Source organism: Heterodontus francisci, chromosome 19 (assembly GCF_036365525.1).
Source record: "Heterodontus francisci isolate sHetFra1 chromosome 19, sHetFra1.hap1, whole genome shotgun sequence".
NCBI classification, from domain to species: domain Eukaryota; kingdom Metazoa; phylum Chordata; class Chondrichthyes; order Heterodontiformes; family Heterodontidae; genus Heterodontus; species Heterodontus francisci.
In genome coordinates, this window is record NC_090389.1 from 16729259 (window position 1) to 16756472 (window position 27214).

General features: G+C 43.3%; 1 protein-coding gene across 1 annotated transcript in view; it reads right to left on the bottom strand.

The window, feature by feature from the left end:
• Positions 1 to 27214, bottom strand: part of dnah1 (dynein, axonemal, heavy chain 1) — a 697254-nt gene that overhangs the window by 662762 nt on the left and 7278 nt on the right. The window contains exons 2-7 of the mRNA XM_068051405.1: positions 24732 to 24913; positions 22435 to 22507; positions 21892 to 22066; positions 18109 to 18265; positions 6093 to 6225; positions 3532 to 3693 (exon numbers count right to left, since the gene is read on the bottom strand). Of these exons, the coding sequence (XP_067907506.1) occupies positions 3532 to 3693; positions 6093 to 6225; positions 18109 to 18265; positions 21892 to 22066; positions 22435 to 22507; positions 24732 to 24893 (862 nt within the window). The 5' untranslated portion in view covers positions 24894 to 24913. The remainder of the gene's footprint in view (positions 1 to 3531; positions 3694 to 6092; positions 6226 to 18108; positions 18266 to 21891; positions 22067 to 22434; positions 22508 to 24731; positions 24914 to 27214) is intronic.

Consider the following 27214-nt stretch of genomic DNA (forward strand, 5'->3'; position numbering starts at 1 on the left):
AACCCCTGCAGGGCACAACCTGACCAGTTCAGGCACTGGAACATTATCTTCAGAAGCCCGATAGCCTGCTCAATGGTGGCCCTTGTGAGCAGATGACTTCGGATGTCGCACCTCTCTGGCTCCATTTCGAGTCACGTAAAGGGTAAGTAGCCATCTCTTCAAGGAATATTCCTTGACCCCTAGAATCCATCCACGGAGTTTGGGCACCCTGGACTGCCAGAGGATGAAGACGTCATGGCAGCTGCCAGAACAACAAGTGCACACAAGCATGAAGCCCTTGTTGTGGCCGCAGACTAGCGGAACGTTTAGGGATTGGAAGCCCTTCCTGTTGATGAATCACACTGGCTGTTCACGTGATGCCTTGATGGCCATATGGTTGCAATCGATGATGCCTTGCACCTGTGGAAATCCAGTGATGGAGGCGATTCCTACTGTCCTTTATGCCTGCACGGTCCCATCTGTTTGAAATTGGATGTACTGCCTGGTTTTTGCAAATAGGGCATCAGTGACGTGCAAGATGGTGTGCTGCAGCATGAAAGGTTCCACCAAGGTCTGCTGCTGTTCCTTGGAATGAGCCAAAGACAAAGATATTCAAGGTCACAGTGACTTTAACAGCTCCTGGCAGGGCAGGGTGAGCAGTACTGCGAGGTCTGAGGTCTTCCTCAACGATGGCACAAATCTCAGTGACCATCTGCCTAGATATGCGCAGTCTCCTGGGCCACTGAGTCACTGACCTGTTCAGGTAGCTTCTTCTTCAGCAGTACACTAGATGCTGAGGGTATGGCCTTCGTTGCACTACTGCCCCTCATTTCTCTCCTCTGCCCTCTTCATGCCTGGGGCTCTGCATCTGCTCCTGAGGATGTTGCTCCTCATCGCTACTTGACCCTATCTCTGAGTACCTTTAATCCCATGTCCAGCTGTTGACTTGCTTGCGACCAGCTGTACTAACAAAGCTTACTGTCCCCCACCACCCCCACCCCCACTTATTGCCCCACAATCCCTGGAGGCTCACGACCCCCTCCGTCCAAGCTCCAGTAACTCTGTTCATTAAATGGCACCTGCGTGTCAATGGATGAGTGCCTCTTTCAGCTAGGCACCCTTTTATGGGAACACCCATGATTGACTCCCCACTGTGTTGCCACCTCCTTCCACTTGGACTATTCCTGATCCATTGTGTAACATGTGCGCTCCAGCAAAAATGCTGAACTGGCCCTTAATGAGCTGACAACAAGTTCATTAACAAGGTCAACGGGCCTATTATCTGAATCAGGCAGGTCACACCTTCCGCATCTCCTGAGTTAAATCGCCGGTGGTCAGACAGCAACGGCAAACCAGCATGAAAATCCTGCCCTTGAGATCATAATAATCTATACTGATAATTCAGTGCAGTACTCAGGGAGTGCCTTTTGTCAGATGAGATGTTTAAACATCTTCCCTCTCAAAGATCCCTTGGCACTATTCAAACAAGAACAAGGAAGTTCTCCTCTTATCCTGGCCAATATTTACCCCTTAACCGGCATTATTAAAACAGATTGACTGTTCATGTAATAAAAGCAAAATACTGCGATGCTGGAGATCTGAAATAAAAACAAAAAATGCTGGAACCACTCAGCAGGTCTGGCAGCATCTGTGGAAAGAGAAGCAGAGTTAACATTTCGGGTCAGTGACCCTTCTTCGGAACGGAGAAGTTCTGAAGAAGGGTCACTGACCCGAAACGTTAACTCTGCTTCTCTTTCCACAGATGCTGCCAGACCTGCTGAGTGGTTCCAGCATTTCTTGTTTTTATTATTAACTTTTCATGTGCCTCACTGGAGTTTGTGGGTCCTTGCTCTGTGCAAATTAGCTGCCACATTCCCCTACAACAGTGACTACCCTTCAAAAGTATTTAATTGGCTGTAAGGCTCTTTGATATGTTGTGAAAGGTGGTATATTTATTGTGGGATATGGAACCAAGGCAAGTAAATAGAGTTGAAATACAGACCAGCCATGATATAATTGAATGATGGAACAGGCTCAAAGGGCTGAACAACCTACTTATGTTCCTATGTTCCTACGAAGTCAAGAGATGCTTCAGTACAGCTTGGAGTATTTAATGCTAAAACACGTGTTCTCTCCTATAATTGCATGCACCAGTTCTGCATTACTGAAATTTGAGAGATTTGAACTTACTGTTATGACCACGTGGTGAAAGTTGGGTAGTTCTCCCCACTTGACCACAGCAAGTGCGCTCTGTTATTAGGGGTTAACCCCTTGGTGTTTTAGTTGTCAAATAAACAGACAGTGACAGGTTTAGGTTTAAAAACAGAGAATCAGTTGTTTATTGACCAATACGCCCTATCCCGTCGCAACTTCGCTCACACACACACACACACACACGACAGATGGAGAGGGGAAAAGGGGAAAACAATTATAAGTAGGGAGTAGGTTTCGGGGGAGATCATGGCAAACCTGTTGAATTCTCTTGGAAATCAAGTTCTCGTTGGTTACAGGCCTGAGGTGATTGTAGATTTCTCTCTTGGTTGAAAGTTAAATTGAAGTCAGTGGATCACTTCTAGTTCACTGCTTTATAGTGTAGATGCTGAATTCTACAGCAGGGCACATACATTCTGGTTTGCTGGAAATAAGCTTCATGATGTTGGTTTTCTTCTCAGCTACTTTTTTAAGGTAAAGCTGTGTTACTTCTCATTTCCTGGTAAGAGACCCTATGGTATTTTCCCCACAGTGATTGCACAATGTCCCAGGACCTAACTACTTCACACCTTCTTTGTTTCAGAAGAGAACTTTCAATTCTGGAATGTTTTAGGATGGGTGTAGGATGGGTGCAATTGACACCTTTTAGCTTTGAAGATTTTACTTTGTCCCTCTCAGACAGTTTGAATATACAAAGGCCAAGCCCTTTTTATCTACGGTGGCCATTTTGGAGTACTGTTCACTTTTTAAAAGAAAGGTTCATTTTTAAAAGACAAAGTCAGTTTTTAAAACGCTTCCAATTTTGTTCATAATTTTTGTATCATTGCACTTCCTGTGTGCGTGACATTACAAAGTGATTTATTGGCTGCTTGAAAATTGCTAAAGGATTGTTGTTGAAGTTGGCTGATAATTATTTTACCACCAACAGACCACGAATGAAAACAAAATAAATTACCATTTTGTAATCTCTGATCCCAGTGAAATAGACCATGACATAACATTTTGGTGTAAAAGGAACCATAAGTTGCCATATTTTCATTAGACGTGTGTGATCAAAAGGATGTGATCAAACTAAAGAGAGATAGCACAGAGGTGATTTATGAGGAGGTTGCCAGGAATGTGTTACATATTAAGATTAATTCAAATATATTAAATTAATAGTTACTTAGTTACCCAGCTATTTCTTTATTATCTAAGTGATATCTATATGTTATTTAGAAATCATTTTTGTTTTCAGACAAAGCAGATTTCAAGGGTTGCTATGTTCTCAGTTCTTGTCCAGAGTACATTATAGTTGATTATATTAAGATAGCTAAACTGGCATAGCTAGAAAGTACCTACCAGATTCAGAAATGCCACCATTTACCACTGTTTGGTTTTTCTCATCCCGGATTAAATCATAACTATTTGCTTTCTGCACCAGATAGAGTTTCTTTGCCTTGTCGTAGTCCAGAACTCCAACAAAAAACCACCTGTAGGAAAGTGAGTCACTTTTGGGATCATCTGAAGATTAAGAAAAATATTTTATTAAAATTAAATACTTAGCAAACTACAGCCATTGGTCAGCAAAAAAGGTTTGAACAGCTTGTTCTTGTCTGTGTTTGTACTCGCACACTGAATACCAACTATTTGACCATTCTCTAAACATTTCAAGTAGGCTGATGAAGGGACTTGCCGCCTGTTAGCACCACGAATCGCTGAGCAAATTTCTGACGTGGCGAGTCAGGTGCTCGGGCAGCCCAATTTCACAAAAGGGTCCTTCACTAGCTTAAGACCCTTTCTTAAATATTTTAATTACCTAGTTGAATACATCCTGGAAGCCAATGGAGGGGTCCGATCCAATATGATCAGCAGCGCACTTCTGGTGCGGGACGAGTGCTTGTGTACTGCCCGCCATATTTGACACTTAGGAGTCTGAGGTTATTCATTTTGGTAGTAAGAATAAAAAATCAGAAATAAAAGGCATGAAACTTCTAAATATTGATGGTTAGAGAGACTTGGGTGTACTCGTACAAGGAACACAGAACGTTAACATGCAAATACAGAAAGCAAGTACAGAAAGCAATTAGAAAGGCAAATGGCATGTTGGTCTTTATTGCAAGGGGATTGGAGTACAACAATAAGGAAGTCTTTCTACAATTATTCAGGACTTTGGTGAGACCACACCTGGTTTTGGGCTCCATATCTAAGGAAGGATATACTTGCCATGGAGGCAATACAGCAAAGGTTCACTAGATAGGTTCCTGGGATGAAAGGGTTGCACTATGATGAAAGACGGAGTAAATTGGGCCGATACTCTCTGGAGTTTAGAAGAATGAGAGGTGATCTCATTGAAATGTACAAGATTCTGAAGGGGCTTGGCAGGGTAGACGCATAAGAGCCTCAACTGAGACTGAGGCGTAGGCCTCTCCCTGTTTTTCAACACTCTGTAGCTATGACCGAACAGCCTAGTGGGGTCAGCCCCAGCTATGACTTCAGCCACTGAAGAGTTTTCCCTTAATCCCCACTGACTTCAATTTTACTGGGCTCCTTGGTGCTACACTTAATTGAATCTTAATGGACAGAACAGTCACTCTCACCTCACATCTTGATTTCAGCTCTTGTGTCCAAGTTGGATCAAGGTTTTAATGAGGTTTTGTGCCATGTGCCCATGCTCATTGGAAACTGTGTTGCTCGCAGTCTGACATCCAAACCAGTACTTATATTTACTAACATCTGAGGGGGTCTCGTGACAGTGCCTGTGTATACCTGACATAGTAGCCACATTATGAAAATCAATGCCTTCAGGGAGGGGGTCGATTTATGTAAAATTTTACCAAGTTAGCACCTGCCTTGACTTGCCGGGAGATTTGGGTTGCCTTAGAAATTGTGGAAAAATTAAAAATTGCATTGTCATTGGTAGTGCGTGTGTTCACCCAGCAACTTAAAGAAAAACAATATGCAGTTTTGGGATAGGAGTTAACATCAGCATAACATTGTATCCTAATATCTCCTCCTTTAGCTAAGTATCCTTTTTATAATTACATCTCTGTGAAATGTCGTGGGACATTCTTCTATGTGATAGACAATTCGCTGATGCTGGTGTGTTATGTTTGTTGTAAATGTGCCAAATGTAGACATAACAGATAGATCCTGACTTTTTCCGATGGTATTAAATGGGTGAGTGTGAATCAGAAGTTTTACATCTCTCCCAATGACTCTTCCATTAACTTCAATGGAAATAAAAATCGGAATTCACTATCACCCATTTTACAGTACTGCACAAAATCAAAACAGGCACTGCAGGTAGGTGTTAATGCATTTAAAATGGATTTTGCCATTGACATTGCCATTGCTAATGACAGATCCTGAGAGAGTTTTCAAAGCATTTAGAAATAGGCTGTTATGACCCACTCGGCACTTTTAATACGTAACATATTACAATTACATTAACAACCAATTTAAGATTATCAGTCGGGCTCGCAATGTGGCTCACTTACACTTGCTAGAAGCTGCATATAATCATACACAGGGACCTGTCCTCTGCAGGCAAATGGAATATGTCCAGGCTTTGTGCCTCTTTTGAAGGAAACAAAAGTGTGGGGACAATAGTTCCCTGATACATTCTCCATGGCAACACATCAACCAATCAATCAACTTGCCAACAAATCAGCACCCCTTTTCTCATGCAGTATAAATTGTTGCTCCTCTTTGAAATTTGGCATTCTTGTGTCTGTCCTGATGAGTGCAAGATGAAATACTTTGACAGCATGTCTCTTTTTACAGCAATATTATAAGTGTATAATATATAGATATAATTGTGTCTTGTGAAGGCGGTCACTGGCAAGAGAAGTGCATTGTTTACAGCAAAAACAAGAATGACATTCAAAATCACAGTACTAGTTCCACTTGGTATACCGTACCATGTCCTAACTTGTCGTCTTTGGGTAGAAGTGCTTTCCCTGGGATAGGTTTCCTAATATCAGATCCCTCTTCATAGCCAAGTTGTAACCATTCTTCTGGTGTCCGACTTTCAAATTCTTCATCATCAAACACCTACAGCACATCAAGAGTAAATTACATTCATATACTTACACCTAAATGATGACAGAGATGTTTATTTGGGTACTTTCCTACCTTGAACTCTGACAGCATTGTACGACTGAAGATTATGGGCTGAATTTTACCGGGCCCCCGACATCGGTAATCGTGGCAGGGGCGCCAGAAAATACCTGCAGGAGAGGCCCAACACGGGCCACAATGCCAAGAAGACCCCGCCCCTATAATACCAGCGGCGGGGAGGCCTCATGGCACCACCACCAACCCCCCGCCGCTCTGTGGCGGCATCACAATTTAAGTATGTTAAGACATACAAGTCATCACTTGGTAGTACAGAACTTGAATATTGCTGAAAGTAGATACATGTTGTCAAAGTTTTTCGTCTTGCACTCACCAGGACAATCTGCAAGAATACCAATGTAAGGGAAAGCAACAACGTTATACTCTATGAGAAGAGAGTGCCAATTGGTTGACAAATGAACTCTGATTGGTAGAGATGTTGTCACCAGTTTATGGTGACCAGCCCATGCTTGCAAAACTCAAAACACAATATCCAACATTAGATGTGACTCCGCGATTGGACAACATTTGCTAAATAATCCACAGTGTGCTAAGAATTACACTGATAACCAATTTAAGTTTGTCAGTAGAACTTGCAGTGTGGTGGATTTGTACATACTGGAAGCTACATATATTAATAAACAGGGCCCTGTTCTTTGCAGACAGAAAGAACATATACACACATTGTACCTGTTTCAGCTAAACAAAATAAGTGACAGCCATTTGCTGGTTCATTCCTCAGGGCAATGCCTTGACCAATCAGAGTCAAGTTGCCTGGTTTAAATTTCAAACAAAGCCTGGCAGTTAACTGTCAGTCACCATAAACTGGTGCATTCGTTATGGCAACACCTCTACCAATCAGAGTTCATTTGCCAACCAATCAGCACTCTCTTCTCATAAAGTTGGTGCTGTCCCTTACATTGGTATTCTTGCGGATTGTGCTGATGAGTGCAAGACAAAAAGCTTTGACAACATGTCTCTATTTTCAGCAACATTCAAATTAATGAATTAATCACATACCTGCTGCCGACAGCCATTCTGCTGCGATATTCCAGTCAGTTGCCAGAACACCCGCGCCTTCGGATCTCCGTTTGGAGATCTGAGGCAGAACACTGGTTGGGAGGGGGGAGCAGGTAAGTTTTCAGGGTGGGTGGGGGGAGAACAGGTAAACTAATGCAGTTGGTGGAGAAGATGGTGGGAAGTGGTTGAAGATAAAATGTTATAAACTTTGGGGGGGAGGGATCACAAGGTAAATTTTTTGGGGGGCAGAGGGCAATTAATAAAGTGTTTAGTCATTGGGGGGGTGGGAGAGAGGATTGAAACTTTGAATAAATTTTTCATTTCAATTTTATAACTCCTGCAACTTTAAAAATGTAAATTAAAATGAAGGGCTGGAAGCCCCTTAAAAATGGTGCATGCACAGTGGCGCTGGATGCCATTGCCGGGGACGGAGTGCCCGCCCCCTCCACGTCATTGGGGGAGGGTGGTCAGCCCCGGCCGTGTAAATGAGCCGCCGTGCTAAATATCGCGGCGGCTCCATGAAGCAAATCTCACACGTGCGCCCCGCCATTTTTGAAGCTCACGAGCTGGAAAAATTCAGCCCTATGATCTAACACGACTACCTTCAGTTTGGAATAAAGTTCCCAACCAAGAAAATGAATAGTATCAAGCATAACTTAAAGACTTTAGAGTCAATTTTCCTGCCCCGATCCCCCATCCCCTCCTTCTCCCTTCCCTGGTCTGGCGCATGATAGACACAGCTTACCCAGTGTGCTGGCTTGCCTGGGCTGAAATATAGCTGAATTTAATGTCCTGGTTCATTGTCATTACCGTGGCCCAGTTGCATTGGAAGGCCTAGCTTCTGACCTCAGCATCTTCTAGTTGCTGCTGGAATAAAACCTAAGGTAAGAGAATCTCACTTACCTTAGGATTCCAGTAGACTTTCTGCCAAGCTCCCTCAAATGCTCTGAGGAAGACCTCAGCGCTAGCCAATGTCCCAGACTCCTCCATCACCATCCTACCAGCAGGATCGACCCATGATAGGTGGCAGCTCAGTGGTATACAGTCGGGAGGGAATGGCCCTGGGTGTCCTCAAAACTGACTCAGGACCCCATGATGTCTCATGGCATCAGATCAAACATGGGGAAGGAAACCTCCTGCTGATTATCACCTACCCCACTCCATCAATTGATGAATCAGTGCTCCTCCATGTTGAACACCACTTGGAAGAAGCACTGAGGATCGCAAGGGCACAGAATGTACACAAGGGTGTGGGACTTTAATGTCCATCAGCAAGAGTGGCTCAGTAGCGTCACTACTAATCAAGCTGGCTGAGTCCTGAAGGACACAGCTACCGGACTGGACTTGTGGCAGGTGGTGAACAAACCAACATGAGAGAAAAACATACATGACCTCATCCTCACCATCCACCTGTCGCAGATGCATCTGTCCTAGGCAGTACTGTTAGCAGTGACCATCACATGGTCCTTGGTGGAGACAAAGTCCTGTCTTCACATTGTGGACACTTTCCATTGTGTTATGTGGCACTACTACATTGCTAAATGGGATAGAAACAGAACATATCTAGCAACTCAAAATTGGGCATCCATGAGGCGCTGTGGGCCATCAGCAACAGCAGAATTGTATTCTATCATAATCTGTAACCTCGTGGCCCGGTATATCCATTAGTCAACTTTACCATCAAGCCAGGTGACCAAACCTGGTTCATGAGGAGTATAGGAGAGCATGCCAGAAGCAGCAACATGCACACCTTAATTGAGATGTCTACATGGTGAAGCTATAACACAGGAATACATGCATGTTAAGTTGCATGTGAGTGCAAAAGACAAGACTGAAGTATTCTCAACCATCTTCAGCCAGAGGTGTTGAGTGGATGATCCCTCTTAGCCTCCTCCAATTTGATTATCCCTGCACAATATTAAGAAATAGCTGAATGCACTGGATACAAAAGCTATGGATTCCAACAACATCTCAGCTGTAGTGCTGAAGACTTATGCTCCAGAACTAGCAGTGCCTCAAGCCAACCTGTTCCAGTACAGCAATAATACTGGCATCGACCCAACAAAATTCTTCAGGTATGTCCTGTACACAAAAATCAGGACAAATCAAATCTGGCCATTACCATCCATTCAACCTGTTCTCAATCATCAGCAAAGACATGGAGGATGTCGTCAACAGTTCAATCAAGTGGCACTTCCTCACCAATAACATGTTCACTGATGCTCAGGTTGGGTTCCGCCAGGATCACTCGCTTCAGACTTCATTACAGACTTAATACAAACATGGATAAATGAGCTGAATTCTAGAGGTGAGGTGAGAGTCATTGCCCTTGACATCAAGGCAGCATTTGACTGAATGTACCTCCAAGGAGCCCGAGTAAAATTGATTTCAAGGGAATTGGGGGTGGGGGGGTCGGGGATCTCTTTCTTGGTTGGAGTCATACCAAGCACAAGGGAAGATGGTGGTGGTTGTTGGAGGTTAATATCTAAGCCCCAGGATATCACTGCAGAAGTTCCTCATGGCAGTGTCCTACGACCAACCATCCTCAAGGTGCTTTCATCAATGACCTTCTAACGTAAAGTCAGAAGTGGGGATGATTGCTGATGATTGTACAGTGCTCAGTTTCATCCGCAACGCCTCAGATAAAGAAGTAGTTCGTGCCCACATGCAGCAAGATCTGGACAACATACAGGTTTGGGCTGGTCAGTGGCAAGTAGCATTCACGCCACACAAGTGCCAGGCAAAGACAATCTCCAACAAGAAATCCTAACAGCCTCCTTTTGACAGTCATTCAATGGCATCACCATTGATGAATCCCCACCAGCAATATCCAGGGGGATCACCATTGACCAGATACTTAATTGGACGAGTCACATAAAAATGGGTGGCTAAAAGAAGCAGGTCAGAGGTTGGGTATTCTGCGGTAAATGACTCACCCCTGACTTTCCAAAGCCTTTCCACCAGCTACAAGGCACAAGACTTCAGGATGACTTAGAGAGACCGGTGAAATGGACACTCACATGGCTGAGAAGTGTGAATTGATGCATTTTGGTATGAAGAATGAGAAGAGGCAATATAAACTAATGGGTACAATTTTAAAGGGGGTGCAGGAACAGAGGGACCTGATATACGTACACAAATATTTGAAAGTGGCAAGACAAGTTGATAAGATTGTTAAGAAAGTATATTTAGATTAGATTAGAGATACAGCACTGAAACAGGCCCTTCAGCCCACCGAGTCTGTGCCGACCATCAACCACCCATTTATACTAATCCTACACTAATCCCACATTGCTTTCATTGATCTCACCAAAGCCTTTGACCTCGTCAGCAGACGTGGTCTCTTCAGACTACTAGAAAAGATCGGATGTCCACCAAAGCTACTAAGTATCATCACCTCATTCCATGACAATATGAAAGGCACAATTCAACATGGTGGCTCCTCATCAGAGCCCTTTCCTATCCTGAGTGGTGTGAAACAGGGCTGTGTTCTCGCACCCACACTTTTTGGGATTTTCTTCTCCCTGCTGCTTTCACATGCGTTCAAATCCTCTGAAGAAGGAATTTTCCTCCACACAAGATCAGGGGGCAGGTTGTTCAACCTTGCCCGTCTAAGAGCGAAGTCCAAAGTACGGAAAGTCCTCATCAGAGAACTCCTCTTTGCTGACGATGCTGCTTTAACATCTCACACTGAAGAATGCCTGCAGAGTCTCATCGACAGGTTTGCGTCTGCCTGCAATGAATTTGGCCTAACCATCAGCCTCAAGAAAACGAACATCATGGGGCAGGATGTCAGAAATGCTCCATCCATCAATATTGGCGACCACGCTCTGGAAGTGGTTCAAGAGTTCACCTACCTAGGCTCAACTATCACCAGTAACCTGTCTCTAGATGCAGAAATCAACAAGCGCATGGGTAAGGCTTCCACTGCTATGTTCAGACTGGCCAAGAGAGTGTGGGAAAATGGCGCACTGACACGGAACACAAAAGTCCGAGTGTATCAGGCCTGTGTCCTCAGTACCTTGCTCTACGGCAGCGAGGCCTGGACAACGTATGCCAGCCAAGAGCGACGTCTCAATTCATTCCATCTTCGCTGCCTTCGGAGAATACTTGGCATCAGGTGGCAGGACTATATCTCCAACACAGAAGTCCTTGAAGCGGCCAACATCCCCAGCTTATACACACTACTGAGTCAGCGGCGCTTGAGATGGCTTGGCCATGTGAGCCGCATGGAAGATGGCAGGATCCCCAAAGACACATTGTACAGCGAGCTCGCCACTGGTATCAGACCCACCGGCCGTCCATGTCTCCGTTATAAAGACGTCTGCAAACGCGACATGAAATCGTGTGACATTGATCACAAGTCGTGGGAGTCAGTTGCCAGCATTCGCCAGAGCTGGCGGGCAGCCATAAAGACAGGGCTAAATTGTGGCGAGTCGAAGAGACTTAGTAGTTGGCAGGAAAAAAGACAGAGGCGCAAGGGGAGAGCCAACTGTGCAACAGCCCCAACAAACAAATTTCTCTGCAGCACCTGTGGAAGAGCCTGTCACTCCAGAATTGGCCTTTATAGCCACTCCAGGCGCTGCTTCACAAACCACTGACCACCTCCAGGCGCGTATCCATTGTCTCTCGAGATAAGGAGGCCCAAAAGAAAAAAAGAAAGAAAGAAACACTAATCCCATATTCCTACCAAACATCCCCACCTGTCCCTATATTTCCCTACCACCTACTTATACTAGTGACAATTTATAATGGCCAATTTACCTACCAACCTGCAAGTCTTTTGGCTTGTGGGAGGAAACCGGAGCACCCGGAGAAAACCCACGCAGACACATGGAGAACTTGCAAACTCCACACAGGCAGTACCCAGAATCGAACCCGGGTCCCTGGAGCTGTGAGGCTGCAGTGCTAACCACTGCGCCACTGTGCCGCCCATATGGGATCCTTGGCTTTATAAAAAGTGGGATAGAGTACAAAAGCAAGGAAGTTATGTTAAACCTTTATCAACCACTGGTTAGGCCCCAGCTGCAGTATTGTGGTCAATTCAAAATCATAGGGTTTTGATAGAGTAAATAAGGAGAAACTATTTCCAGTGGCAGAAGGGTTGGTAACCAGAGGACACAGATTTAAGGTGATTGGCAAAAGAACCAGAGGCAAGATGAGGAGAATTTTTTTTACGCAGCAAATTGTTATGATCTGGAATGCACTGCCTGAAAGGGTGGAAGCAGATTCAGTCATAATTTTCAAAAGGAATTTGGATAAATGCTTTAAGGGGAAAACTTGCAGTACTTTGTGGAAAGGGCAGGCGGGTAGGATTAACTGAATAGCTCTCTCAAAGAGCTGGCACAGGCATGATGGGTCAAATGGCCTTCTTTTGAGATGTATCACCCGATGATCCTAGGAGAGCAGCTCCAACAACACTCAAGTAGTTCAACACTCTCCAGGCCAAAGCAGTCTGCTTGATTGGCGCCCCATCCACCACCTTAAACATTCAATCACTTCAGACCTTTACATGATGACTGCAGTGCGTACCATCTACAAGATGGACTGCAGCAACTTGCCAAGGCTCCTTCGAATGCATTTCTCAATCCCGGGGCCTCTACTACCTAGAAGGACAAGGACTGGAGACTGATGGCAGCACCACCACCTCCAAATTCCCCTCCAGGTCACATACTACCCTGACTTTGAAACATATCACCGTTCATTCAATGCCTCAGGATCAAAATCCTCAAACTCCCTACCTAACAACACTGTGACAGCACCTTCAACGTACTGACAGCAGCAGTTCAAGAAGGCGTCTCACCACCACTTTCTCAAAGGCAATTAGGCATGGACAATAAATGCTGGTTTTGCCAGCAATACCCACATCCCAGTAACAAATTAAAAAAAAGACCCACTGCAAGTTTTTTGGTGCACCCTTGCATTCTGGAAATTGAAGAAGGTTGCCAGAAACAGGGGTAAAAGTCAGGCAAACTGGCCCCTTTAACTTTTTTGTCTCCATTTTGTTTCCTTTCAAGTGTTACCCCATTGTTAATACCCCATCCAACACAGATAACCTAACTAAAAGTTTGGGTCAACTACTTGCTCCCAGGACCATGCCAATGCTACTTTTCAACTGGCCCCTAAACAACAGAAAAAGAGTGGTTCAACTAGTATCGATTTTTCCTCCCTCACATGAACTGGATAATCTCTATTCAGCAAATGTCCTACCCAACCCACTTGATGTCAGGGATATACTGTGTGCAATATTATTCGCAGCCGCTATCATTTAATTTCCACTGCTTATCGGTTGTGGCTCAAAGACCTAAAACACCAACAGATTGTTACTTTTTTATATACAGTTCCTATCCCTCCACGAACCCTACCTCCCCGCTGCCCGATAACCATTCCTAGGGTCAAGAGGATAGGTAGGTGATTTTCTCCCAGGCTTCTCTCAATACTGTGCAATCACTCACCAGATAGGCATGCTTGACTTACCCTATGGTTTTCTGTTTCTTTCTCACCAAAAACTAGTGTATATTTGGGACTCAGCATGTTGGGAATTATAGATATTAACTGCAATCTTAGTAGCCAGTAATGCAGGATATTGATATACTGGGCTCTACCTTTTCAAAATAATAAATTCTGAAGGCAGCCTGATGATGCAGTATGTTAAGCATCACATCATTGAATCATGGGGCGGCACAGTGGCGCAGTGGTTAGCACCGCAGCCTCACAGCTCCAGTGACCCGGGTTCAATTCTGGGTACTGCCTGTGTGGAGTTTGCAAGTTCTCCCTGTGTCTGCGTGGGTTTTCTCCGGGTGCTCCGGTTTCCTCCCACAAGCCAAAAGACTTGCAGGTTGATAGGTAAATTGGCCATTAGCAATTGCCCCTAGTTTAGGTAGGTGGTAGGGAAATATGGGGATGTCGTAGGAATATGGGATTAGTGTAGGATTAGTATAAATGGGTGGTTGATGGTCGGCACAGACTTGGTGGGCCGAAGGGCCTGTTTTAGTGCTGTATCTCTAAACTAAACTAAAACTAACATGAGTTTTTGCTTGTGATGTTCTACTTGGTCAGTCCCCATCTTAACTCTGCCATTATGGGCAGTTGAGGGAAAAAGACCCATACATTTCCCCCCTAAAATGAGAGAAACAGTCCTCAAGGAACAGCACCCCAACATCGCATTTGTACACTTTGCATCAGCTAGTTTCAGTATAACATAGGTGAAGCTCATCCATCATTTTTATCATGATAGTGTGTGGTACAGGATGACAAATTTATTAAAAAGAATCTCATATTCAACACAACAAATGACTACACTATTTCTCCCCATCTTCTCCCTTTGCATAATACACTCTATTTAATTTTCCTCCATCTGGGGCACTTAAAACACAGACTGCTCCACAGCCTCAATGCTGCTCCAAAACTAGTCAACCAAAGATGCAATTTAACAACAACAACTTATCTTTATATAGTGCCTTTAACTTAATAAAATGTCCCAAGGTGCTTCTCAGGAGTGTTATAAAGCAAAATTAGACAATTTAATCAACAGAAGGAGTCAAATAATCCCAGTTTCCCCAATCCCACAAGAAGGAATGCCTCACCTTTACAGGTAATTGTGTCTCTGATACCAACAGAGAACAGACAAAACTTTGCAGATCAAGGCAGGTAATTCTGAACGACAGGCAGCCTTGAGCTAGTAGATTGCTCTTGCATATTTTTCTAATTCTATATTAATTTTTGGCAAATAAGGAAATGGCTGTTATGCACCAATTATCTTTCCTATTTTAATCCACCATAACATTACAGCATCCATTATATATCAATAGCACAGGGTTAACAGTAGTCACTTTCCAATCGTCCAGCCCTTGAAACTGCTAACTTTAATTGAGAAGACGTTTCTCAATTTCTTATCCAGTTCATTATCTGGAATGAGAATACCTAGCACTGTTTTCACTCAGCCAGCGAGTCCAGCATTCATCACCCATGCTGTTGAAAAGGATTTGGCAGTGGTGTGATAAATAACCAAACATTGAACAGTATTCTCACATTGTGTAACAGCAATTTCTGAGATAAACAGGAAAGGTAGGTGTATAGCAGGGTTGTCCAACCTTTTCGCATGGGGCCACATTACAATTTTTGTCTTACATAGAGGGCTGGTAAGCCAATTTTGGAAAGATAAAGGCATTCAAAATTAATCTTACTATTAATCAAAACAACAGCAAATGTGCAGTTTAGGCAAGAAGCTTTAAATGAGAAGATTAATTTATCAACTTACTTTTTCATCACTTCGTTGGACACAGATTTAGTGAGATACCTGGCATTTTTTTGCTTGCACAGATAGTCAATGTTTGCCTACACACTTGTTGTCGCCATGTGGAGTATTCTGGACAGATTTCCATCTGTCAGGAATGATCTTGATCACTCACTCTCCCTCTCTCTCTTTGTTTCCCCCTCTCTGCGTTCCCCCCCTCATCCTCGTTCTGAGTCCCCCCCTCTCTTTGTCCCCCCTTTCTCTCTCTGCCCCCCTCTCTCTCTCGTTCTCTGACAGTTGCAGGGAGCAGGAGCGCTCAGCACAGCAGCTTTGTAGTTGGTCAGTTTTTTAAAAAATCGCACTGTCAGTTTCACAGCTGACCGGTGCTGACATTGGGAACAGTGGTTTCCCAACTTCTGACAGATGTGTGTGTTTCCAGCATGCTTTTAAATAAAAAAGTCGGAACCCACCAGAAAATTGCGATTTTATTAAAAAGCTGGTCTGAAAGAAAAAGACAATGGAAAATTTCTCATCTCTGAAATACATCCGCAAGCCGGATGGGAACCTTTAGCGGCCGGATTCTAGCCCGTGAGCCATATGTTGGACAACTCTGGTCAACAGAGTACCACTCCAAATGATACTGGCACTGCAGAAAGCAATGGTGAGAGTAATATGTTCCATTTTGGTCACTATCCACATGAAGAGAAAGGCTCAAAGAGGATCAATACGAATGCTCCTGATTTTTAGATAGCTGTGCTATGAAGAGAAGCTGTGGAAGTTAACACTATTCTCGCTGAATAAATAAAGAATAGGCATGACCAAAGTTTTAAAAACATTTCGTGAAGAGAATATGGTAAACGTAGAGAAACATTTTGAGCAGAATCAACAAACACAAATTACGGAAACCACAAGTTAAATGAATGATTAGCTTGTTAAATTTTAGTATAAACTGCCACCTGGTGAAACAAAACTGAATTTAGCTAAAGGATTCAAAAAGGGATTAGATTCCTGATTCTACAAGCAGTAGAGAATTCTCCTTGCACTACCAGCTTGGCATTCGTATACATTGGAAACAAAAATTATAATACACACAACAGGACAGTTTGAACAGGCTGATCATCCTTTTCTCATTTGTACTTTCCTATTTATTGTTGGTGCAGTGAGTTAGATGTAGGCCTTTTAGTGCTAGGACCTGGGTTCAAGTCCAGCCAGACTGATGACATAATACCTGCTGTAATTGCTGGCTGTAAAAGTGCCATGTCAGATTTTGGACCATATCAATTCAATTCCTAGTGAAGATGAGCCCAAAGCACAAAACTGCTTCTAATTGGCACAAAAGGCTAGCAATTGCTCTGCGCACTGTTGTTGGCTCAGTCAATAGCACTTTCACCTCTGGATCAGAAGACTTTCAGTTCAAAGCCATTCCAAGAATTTGAGCTTAAAATCTCAACTGAAACTCCAATATATTACTGAGGGTGTGCTGCACTGTCAGAGGTGTTAAGCCTTAAGGTGTTAATGTTAAAAATCCTTCTCTAGCAATATTTGAAGAGAGGGAGCTCTCCCAGTGTCTTGGCCAACAATTATCATCAGTAAAACAGATTAACTGGTCATTTATTGCTATTTGTGGGACCGAGCTGTGCACAAACTGGTTACTGTATTTGCCTTCAGAGTAAGTGATTATATCTGCAAAGCAATTAATTAATTGACTGTAAAGCACTTTGTGTCAGTGAGAAGTTTTGAAAGCTACTATATAAATGCAAACTCTCTCTTGACACCAAAATGTTTTTGGTGGTAATGGTTTGAGATAGATGTTGGCCAACACCTGTGGGATATAGCTGTGAGCAAGTATCTCTGGCAGTCCTCTTCTATTCTTTATGACATATATGAAGTGTTTATATTTCATACCAAAGTTAATTCATATGCTGGTATCTTACTGTATTTCAGGTCAGGGTGGATTAAGTTTGAAGGATTTGAGCATTACAAAGGAACCTTTGTTCAAATCCTGTTCAGACTGTTGGGGGAGAAAGTCTGCTCTCTCTATTGGCTTTAACAGCCGATGCAAAATGAGCTGGGCCAGTTTCAATCCAATTCCTATTGACTACTGTCCATAAGTGGTTCAGTTAAGTGTATTCCTTTGGGGATAAGGCATGCTGTTGGGAGAGAACGGGAGGAACTTTACTCGGCAGCTACGGTTAATCAGCCAGGAAAATGATGTTGATACTGGGTGCACATGATGCAAGGTGTTCTATTCTCAACGATGACATTCCTCAACTTGTTCAGCACAAGATAAAAAGCAGTTCAGTTTCCTTCATTATTACACATTTTGTAATAAAATATATATGCACAATTTTAGAAAATACCATCACCGATACTCGTGTTGAGCATTTAAACGCATTCACAAAATATTGCTCTGATCGCAATTTTAACAGAAATGTTGACCAGATTTAAAATACATGGACTGATGCCTCCATTAAATCAATAGTAAGAGGATTGTATTCTAAATACATTAGCCATTTATCTGCTATTATCACTAATATCTGACTCTGGAGAGATCTGTACCACACCTCTAAAGGAAGGTATACGGTGAATTGTGCTGCATTCTTCCCACTCTTGGCACGATTCTTTTCTGGTCCAGAATGACGTGGCATCAACTTGTCTGAATTAATTCCTTCCATCTTAAGCAACTGTTTAAGATTATGACTCTGGTACTGTCGTCTTCGTCTGTAGGAAACCAAGAATTATAGAACATTAAACACCTTTACTGAATCAAATCATAACATAATAAAGAACCTCTATGCCTAAAGCCATGGGCACAATTCATAGATGAATAGATTCTATACTTAGATATTCAAACAAGGAATCATCCATTTAGAAGTGACCAGTCCCGATGTCTGGTCCCTGGTGTCAATCTAACTTTTATAGACTATTGCCAAGTAAGCTAAACATCTGGCCTCCAGCTTAGGAAAAGTAGGGGAAAGAAAAGGTTGCAACGATTTAGTCACTCTCCTTGCCTCACTATCTTTCTTCCCTCCTTCAAAAGCCTCCTCAAAAATTACTTTTTTGATAATGTTTTTGGTTTCTTGTCCTAACATGACTCCTACTTCCTGCTTAGTGTCCATTGTTTCTTTGATAAACTGTCTTGAGGCATCATGTCATGTGTATGATGGTATATAAATATTATTTGGTGTTGAATGTTAAGGCAGGGATATTCTGCTCTGTGCCCCACACCTTCTGATTTTCTGCCAATTAAGAAAGAAAAGAAAGACTTGCATTTATATAAGGCCTTTCACAACTTCAGGACTTCCCAAAGAGCTTTACAGCCAATGAAGTACTTTTGAAGTGTAGACAATATTGTAATTATCTGTCCACAGCAAGCTCCCAGAAACAGCAATATGATAATGACCATAATCTGTTTTTATGATGTTTGATTGAGGGATCAATATTGGTTAGGACACCAGGGACAACTCCCCTGCTCTTCTTCAAAATAGTGCTACAGGATTTTTTACATCACAGAGAGACGAGCAGGGCCTTAGTTTAACATCTCATCCAAAAGACAACATCTCTGACAGTGCAGCACTCCCTTTTTACTGCACTGGAGTGTCAGGCTAGACTTTTGTGCTCAAGTCCTGGAGTGGGACTTGAAACTACAATCCTTTGACTCAGAGGCGAGACTGTTATAATTTAAGCCACAATTAATAGGCAGAAAGTTGGAGGTTGGGGAGCACTCAAGCAGAAAATCCCAGTTTAGATGTGATCATTTAAGGGTGTAGTTACAGATTGTTCGATAATATTAACATCCAACCAGTATTTACAGTAACCTTAGAAGGAGCCCCTTTAGGTCACTGAATAGTAGCCTAGATTTTGTGTTGGTTTTACATCTGTCACCCACATTTCATCATGCTGGCATAGTGAATGTTCAACATTTATTGTGTCAACATGATAAAAAAATTTACCAACAGTAGCCTGCTGCCGCCTATCTAAAGTTTTATTAAAGGATACACAACAATTGAAGTGGAATAAAAACAAAAAGTGATGGAAATACTCAGCAGGTCAGGCAGCATCTGTGGAGCGAGAAGCAGAGTTAACATTTCAGGTCAGTGACCTTTCGTCAGAACTGGCAAAGTTTAGAGATGTAATAGGTTTTAAACAAATAAAGCGGGGGTGGGGGAAAACAGAATAAAAGGTAAGGTGTTGATCAGACAGAGGGTCACAGAGAATAACTGACAAGGAGGTCATGGCAAAGGCAAAGAATGTGTTAATGGTGGGGTGAAAGACAAAGAGGGTGTTAAATGACAGAATAATGAACAGCCCGAGCCAAAAGCACAAACAAGAAAAAAACAGTGGGCAGGCACATGGTAAAAAAAAATTGAATGATGATACAAACTAAAATAAAATAAAAATAAAACTAGAAATAAAAAAGTGGGTGGGGGGGAGGGGGGTGCAGTCATGCTCTGAAATTATTGAACTCAATGTTCAGTTCAGTAGGCTTCAGAGTGCCCAATCAGTAAATGAGGTGCTGTTCCTTGAGCTTGCATTGATGTTCACTGGAACACGACAGCAAGCTCAGGACAGAGATATGGGCATGAAAACAGTGGGGTGTGTTGAAATGGCAAATGACTGGAAGCTCAGGTTCATGTTTTCAGACTGAGCGGAGGTGTTCCGCAAAGCGGTCACCCAATCTGCGTTTGGTCTCCCCAATGTAGAGGAGACCGCATTGTGAGCAGTAAATAACAGTAAAGGCCTGCTACCCGACCCGAACCCAATGACATGTGTCGGGTTCGGGTTGGGTCAGACACGCTCTATCACAGGTAAGTAGCTGCACTGTTAATTTAATTTTTGGACTGGAAAGGTGGTTCTGTTACAGGTATTTTAAGCTCGTGCAAATCAGCAACAAAGTGAAAAACGGAAGGTAAGTTAACTGATGGTCGGGTCGGGTCAGGTCGGGTCGGGTCAGGCGCGGGAAAAAAAGGTAGGACTCGGGCCGGGTCAGGCTTGGGTCAGATGTGGTTCTGTTGGGCTCGGGTCGAGTTTTTTTTTGCAGACCCGAGCAGGCCTTTAGAATACAGTACTGAATTGAAAGAAGTACAAGTAAATCGCTGCTTCACCTGGAAGGAGTGTTTGGGGCCTTGGGTAGTGAGGAGAGAAGAGGTAAAAGGGCAGGTATTACACCTCCTGCGGTTGCATGGGAAGGGGACGAGGTGTCAGGGGTTATGGAGGAGTGGACCAGGGTGTCGCAGAGGGAATGATCCCTTCAGAATGCTGACAGGGGCGGGGAGGGGAAGATGCGTTTGATGGTGGCATCACGCTGGAGGTGGCGGAAATGGCGGAGCATGATCCTTTGGATGTGGAGGCTGGTGGGGTGGAAGGTGAGGACAAGGGGAACCCTGTCGCGGTTCTGGGAGGGAAGGGGAAGGGGTGAGGCAGAGGTGCGGGAAATAGGCCAGACACGGTTGAGGACCCCATCAACCACAGCGGGGGAGGGAATCCTCGGTTGAGGAAAAAGGAGGACATATCAGAAGCGCTGTTGTGGAAGGTTGCATCATCAGAGCAGATGCGTCAGAGACTGAGAAACTGGGAGAATGGAATGGAGTCCTTACAGGAGGCAGGATGTGAAGAAGTGTCGTCGAGGTAGCTGTGAGAGTCAGTGGGCTTATAATGAATATAAGTGGACAGCCTATCCCCAATGATGGAGACAGGTCGAGGAAGGGAAGGGAAGTGTCGGAGATGGACCATGTAAAGGGTGCGAGAAGGGTGGAAATTGGAAGCAAAGTTGATAAAGTTTTCCAGTTCAGGGCGAGAACAGGAAACAGCACCAATACAGTCATCAATGTACTGGAAAAAGAGGGGGAGGAGGCCTGAATAGGACTGGAACAAGGAATGTTCAACATATCCCACAAAAAGACAGACATAAGGACCCATGTAGGTACCCATAGCAAAACTTTTTACTTGAAGCAAGTGAGTGGAGGTGAACGAGAAGTTGTTCAATGTGAGAACAAGTTCAGCCAGGTGGAGGAGGGTGGTGGTGGATGGGGACTGGTTGGGCCTCCGTTCAAGGAAAAAGCGGAGAGCCTTCAAACCACCCTGGTGGGGGGTGGCGGTGTAGAGAGATTGGACGTCCATAGTGAAGAGGAGGCAGTTAGGACCAGGAAACTGGAAATTGTCAAAATGGCGTAGGGCGTCAGAAGAGTCACGGATGTAGGTGGGAAGAGGCTGGACCAGGGGGGAAAAGACAGAGACAAGATAGGAAGAAATAAGTTCAGTGGGGCAAGCACAGGCTGAAACAATGGGTCTTCCAGGACACTCCTGTTTGTGGATTTTCAGAAGGAGATAGAAGTGGAAGGTATTACCTTTCAATCTCAAGTTTGCGAGGACGCTGTCCTGGAGCAACTTGAAATGGAACTTGCACCTTTGGTTCAAAGGATCTCAATGTAAAATCTGTCCTTGTCTGCAATTCGGTACTTGATCCATATATTTGTGATTCCAGATGTGTTAAAATGTTGTCAGGCCCACGGAAGGCAGAGACTGAAATTAGGATGTAAGTATCAGTAGGCGCAAATAAGCAAACTGCAACATATCCAGTCCAACAGAGAACAGAATGGCCTCTACAGAGGAAATATATTGACCAACTTCTGGAAGCAAAACAAATTCTAGAAATGAGACAAAAACAGAAAATGTTCCCTTTTGTCACAATGTTATCAACCTGAAGCATTCGGCTGCATTTTGCCACTAACCTGGAAGTCCCGCCACCATGGCCGAAAGCCGGCGGGCGGCAGGACCCACAGCAGCATATTGCTGGTGGCAATGTAAAATACGTGATAGCGAGTCAGCACTCTGCTTGACTTCTCTCCCAATTTTTATTTCCATTTAAGTTGCAATCAATAGGTACTTACCTTCAGGAGTGTAGTGTTGCTGGCCTGACTGATTTAGCAAGTGCCGTATTATCTCAGGACCTTCGTGAACATTCTAAGAAAATTAAAATAGCATGCTATTATACTCAAAGTCTTTCTTAAGAACTGTAATAAAAATAGAAAATGCAGGAAATACTCAACAGGTCAGTCAGCATCTGTAAAGAGAGAAACAGAATAAGAACTGTACTAAGATCTGTATATGTTGTCCAAGCACTGAAGCGGGTATCTCCAGACAGAAGCATTGCAAACCATTATCTGGGAGAATGGGTATAACTTTGGCTTGGTCAGTAGTGCAAAATGGGCCATAGCAAATTGGTAGCCCATTTTAAACTCTGTCTGATTTTTATTTCCAAATGGAGTTTTTAATTGACTATCACTTCCCATTTTCCATTTTTATTTAGCTGATTAAATCCCAAATCTAGAGACTATAATGCACATCATATCCAGGACATAATTCCAACCTTTGCAAATGACACAAATCTTGGAAATGTGGTAAACAATGGGGCGGATAGTAACAGACTTCAGGGCGGCATGGACAAAATGGTGAAAAGTACAGACACATGGTAAATGAATTATAACACCGAGAAGTGTGGTAATACATTTTGGTAGGAACAATGAGGAGAGGCAAAATAAACTAAATGGTACAATTTTAAAGGGGGTGCAGGAACAGAGAGACTTGAAAGTGTATGTATGCACAAGTCTTTGAAGGTGGTAGGACAAGTTGAGAAGGCTTTTAAAAAGGCAAACAGGATCCTTGGCTTTATTAATAGAGGCACAGAGTACAGAACCTAGGAGGCTCTGCTAAACCTTCATAAAAGACTGGTTAGCCTCCAGCGGGAATACTATGGCTAATTCTGGCCAGCATGTTTAGTAGGAGGCATGCCAAGGTTGTGGAGAGGGTGCAAAGAAGATTTACTGGAATGGTACTAGGGTGGAAAGATTTCAGTTAAGCTTGGGTGTTCTCCTTAGAGCAGAGAAAGTTAAAGGGAGATTTGATAGGGCTTTTCAAAATCATGAAGGGTTTTGATAGAGAAATTAGGGAGAAACAGCTTCCAGTGGCGGAAGGGTTGGTAACCAGAGGACACACATTTGAGGGAACTGACTAAAGAACCAGAGGCAACATGAGGAAAACACTTTTTATGCAGTGAATTGTTACGATTTGGAATGCCCTGCCTAAAAAGAAAATCTGGAAGCAGATTCAGAAATAACTTTGAAAAGGGAATTGGATAAATACATGAAGTGGAAACATTTGCAAGACAGTGGGGAAAGCGCAGGCTGTGGGACTAATTGACTAGCTCTTTCAAAGAGCCAGCACAGGATCTCTATGCTGTATCATTCCATGACTGCATGATTCTATAAAAGGGAAATGTTTCAACCATAGAATTTAATTATCCAGAAAATAGGCAATGTATCATTATTGCTTGTCCCTCATGTAACATGTAGTGCCAATGCTTGATGCCACAGAATAGCAAAACATGAGTTTCTATCTGCAGACTCTGACTCTGGATTGCTAATTGCAACTATGGGGAAGTAAAGAAAACAGTCCAGGTTTGTCTAATAGATCATCCATAGAAATTAGAGAGGGGCAATCACCAAGTCACTTTCTTATATTTTTTAGAAGCTGGCACAAGAGCTGCTTTGCCTCAGTAGGTCAGAAACCTGGCTGCAATTGTTGCATGGCCCATTAAACTAGATAAAGGGAGTGAAGGGGGAGGAAAAGGAGAATTGCATACTCGCATCAAAACATGATTTCCCCACTATCTGGTTGCCTCCTCCGATCTGGCATCTTCCTTCAATCTCCACTATTCCCCATGGACAACTGCTTACCTATCTCACAAAGAGTGCAGCAGAGATTTTGCTGGCACAGGGGTTTGGGGAGGGAGGGGAGTGTGATAGGTAGAGGAAATACAGTTGTAGCATTGTCTGGTTTATGGAACATAATCTATTCTTTACAGGGGTTTGATTTTGAGCTAGATCTAAAATTTATCCTAAGGTATAATCAAAGCAGCTCAGTATGTTTCCAGATTTTTAACATAACGTGGTCTACTCAAAGTTTGCCTTAGCTGGAGTAGAATCAGGATACTTACATTTCAGGGAGCATTACTATAAACAAACCCGACAAAACATCAGTGCGTCAGGTAATCGTCCTGCGATGTCTGTAGTGTGCGTGGCATAAGATGGGGTTAATGGAGTTTTCTAGACCCATTATATAGGAACCCAACACCACTAGAGGTGGTTTTGGTCATACATGCCATGCAATAGGCATTCATGGTACTTACCCCCAGAAAAGCTGATGCTCCTGAAGCAAGGATCTCTGAATAGAAACCCCTTGGTTTAATACTAGGGTATTTTTCCACCGACATCTCTTCAGAATTCTTGGAATCCTGTAAGTTGGCTTTAGATGATTTTAATTTCTTTCTTGATCTACTATTCATTTCCATTCTCTACCAGAACCTAGAAGCTGAAACAAAGTACAGTTACATATTGTAATAGCTGTATCAATTAACACTCAATACTGTTCACTAGAATAGAGAAGTATTTGAAATTATAAGGAGTTTTTAAAAAGTAAATAGGGAAAAAGTATTTACACTGATTGCTAAGTTGGTAACGAGAGACATATAAACTTAAGATAATCACCAAAAGTACAAAAGGAGATTTTTTTTCAACACAGATAACCTTTAGGCCATGGAATATGCTACCAGAAACAATGATGGAAGCAAAATCCATAATAGCTTTTAAAGAGCAAATAGATAAACATTTGAAAAATAAAAAATTATTAGGATATGGGGAAAGGGCAGGGAAATTGCTCTAAATGGGAAGCTCTTTCAGCGAGCCAGCAGAGGTAAAGCCTGGCTACCTGACCCAAACCCGATTAGATCCAACTACAAGTGTCGGGTTCAGGTCGGGTCTATATTCCGAGTCCAGCATTCAGGCTCGGCTCAGCTCGGGTCGGGCTGGACAGTGCTGCCTCCAGGAACTCACAGGATCAGGCTCACCCATGATTCCCCACAACTCCATCTGCAAAAATAACCTGATGCCAGAACGGATGAACAGAATCACAAGTATTATCATTTGGACAAGGTAGAGCACAATAACATGTTTGACATCATTAAATTTATTGCGATATTCAGGTTGGGCGCAAAAAAAAGTTAAAGGGTCGGGTCGGGCCCCAATTTTATACCCGAGCAGGCCTTTAAGCACAGGTGTGATGAATCAAATGGCCTGTAAAATTCTATGGGGGAGTTTTAACTTTTTGACCTGGTGGGAGCCTAGGAGCCCAGTAGCATGTGGGGGAACACGGAAGTACCTGCAGCATGTCTCTCAATGGTTTTTTTTAATTCAGCCAGTGCATTTTGATCTGATTTCTGCATTTCCCAACTAATTAGGGCAAGCGAGAGTGATGACAACCCACATGAGTCTATTTCATTTAATTATTCATTGAATTATTTAAAGGGACACTGTGAAGATGAGAGTTGAAAGATTGTGAAGGTCGGGGAATAAGGAAGCAACTGTACTAATGGATTCCCAATGAAGCATGACAGCACCTTGGTTCATAGATGCTTCCCTAGACCTTATGCTGTGCTGCGTGAGGTCCCACAGGGTGATACTCTACCCTGCTATTGGGAGGAAGTAGCCTGTCTCAGAGAGCAAGAAGGCATGGATGGAGATTACTGAGGAAGTTAGCAGCATGCATGTGGTGCCATACTCCTGGATACACTGTTGGAAGTGGTTTAATGACTTAGCTAGGGCAGGAGAGATGAGTACACTGGCACACTCAACTAGATTCTGACATGTATATCACCCCAACCCTCTCATTCTGCACTCACAAGCCTACTCCTGCACATCACTTTTCACACTTACGTCGCAGGTGCACTCAATCCTCTCTGTCTATGCACTTTATCACGTTCCCATCTGACCATCCACCAAAGACAGTCAGCCTCATCTTAATGCAATGCCACACCTGTCCCTTATAATCACCTTCAAATAATGGTGTTCGTCTATTCATTTAACACAATCCATTACTCTCACTCATAGGTCTCTTCTTTCTCCCTATGCAGGAGAAGAGAGCACAAGACATGAGGGAGAGGGAGCAAACCAGAGTGGCCCTCCAGCCATTTTGATACTGACAACTGCAGAGGAGCAGGCGCTGGAGATAAGCCAAGTCTCAGTGTGCCTGGCCATCAGAGATGGAGAGAAAGCGAGATGATGGCCTCCCAGCTACCTGGTGACAGAATTAAATATCACACAGCAGAGAGAAATCACTCATGTTGACTTGACGTCAGCAGCAAGTGAAATATGATCATATGAATAACGCTCACCTAAAACATTCTTACTGTGACAGTTCTAACTCACGTCTTTAATCTCCCACAGGCCCATCATGTGTCCTGCAGGAAATGGTGCAGGAGGAGAACCATCACATGCATTTGCTGGTTGACAAAGTTCACGGTCATAGTATCTTTTCAACATATTCACGTGACACACCCTTTGATTTTTCCATCTGTCTGGAGTATTAACCAAATAGTTCACCTCACTAAATTTCCTCTTAATAAAGTAAGGTCCACTGAACCTAGCTTTCAATGGATCCCCAGGCAATGGCAACAAAACTAACACCTTGTCTCCAGGCTACAAACTGCATGCCTTAACTGTTCTATCTGCTTGGGTTTTCATCACTTGCTGAGAAATCTTGAGATGTTCTCTGGCCATCTCACAAGCTTTTGTGAGTCTCTCCCAAAACTTTTAGACACATAATCTAAGAGGGTAG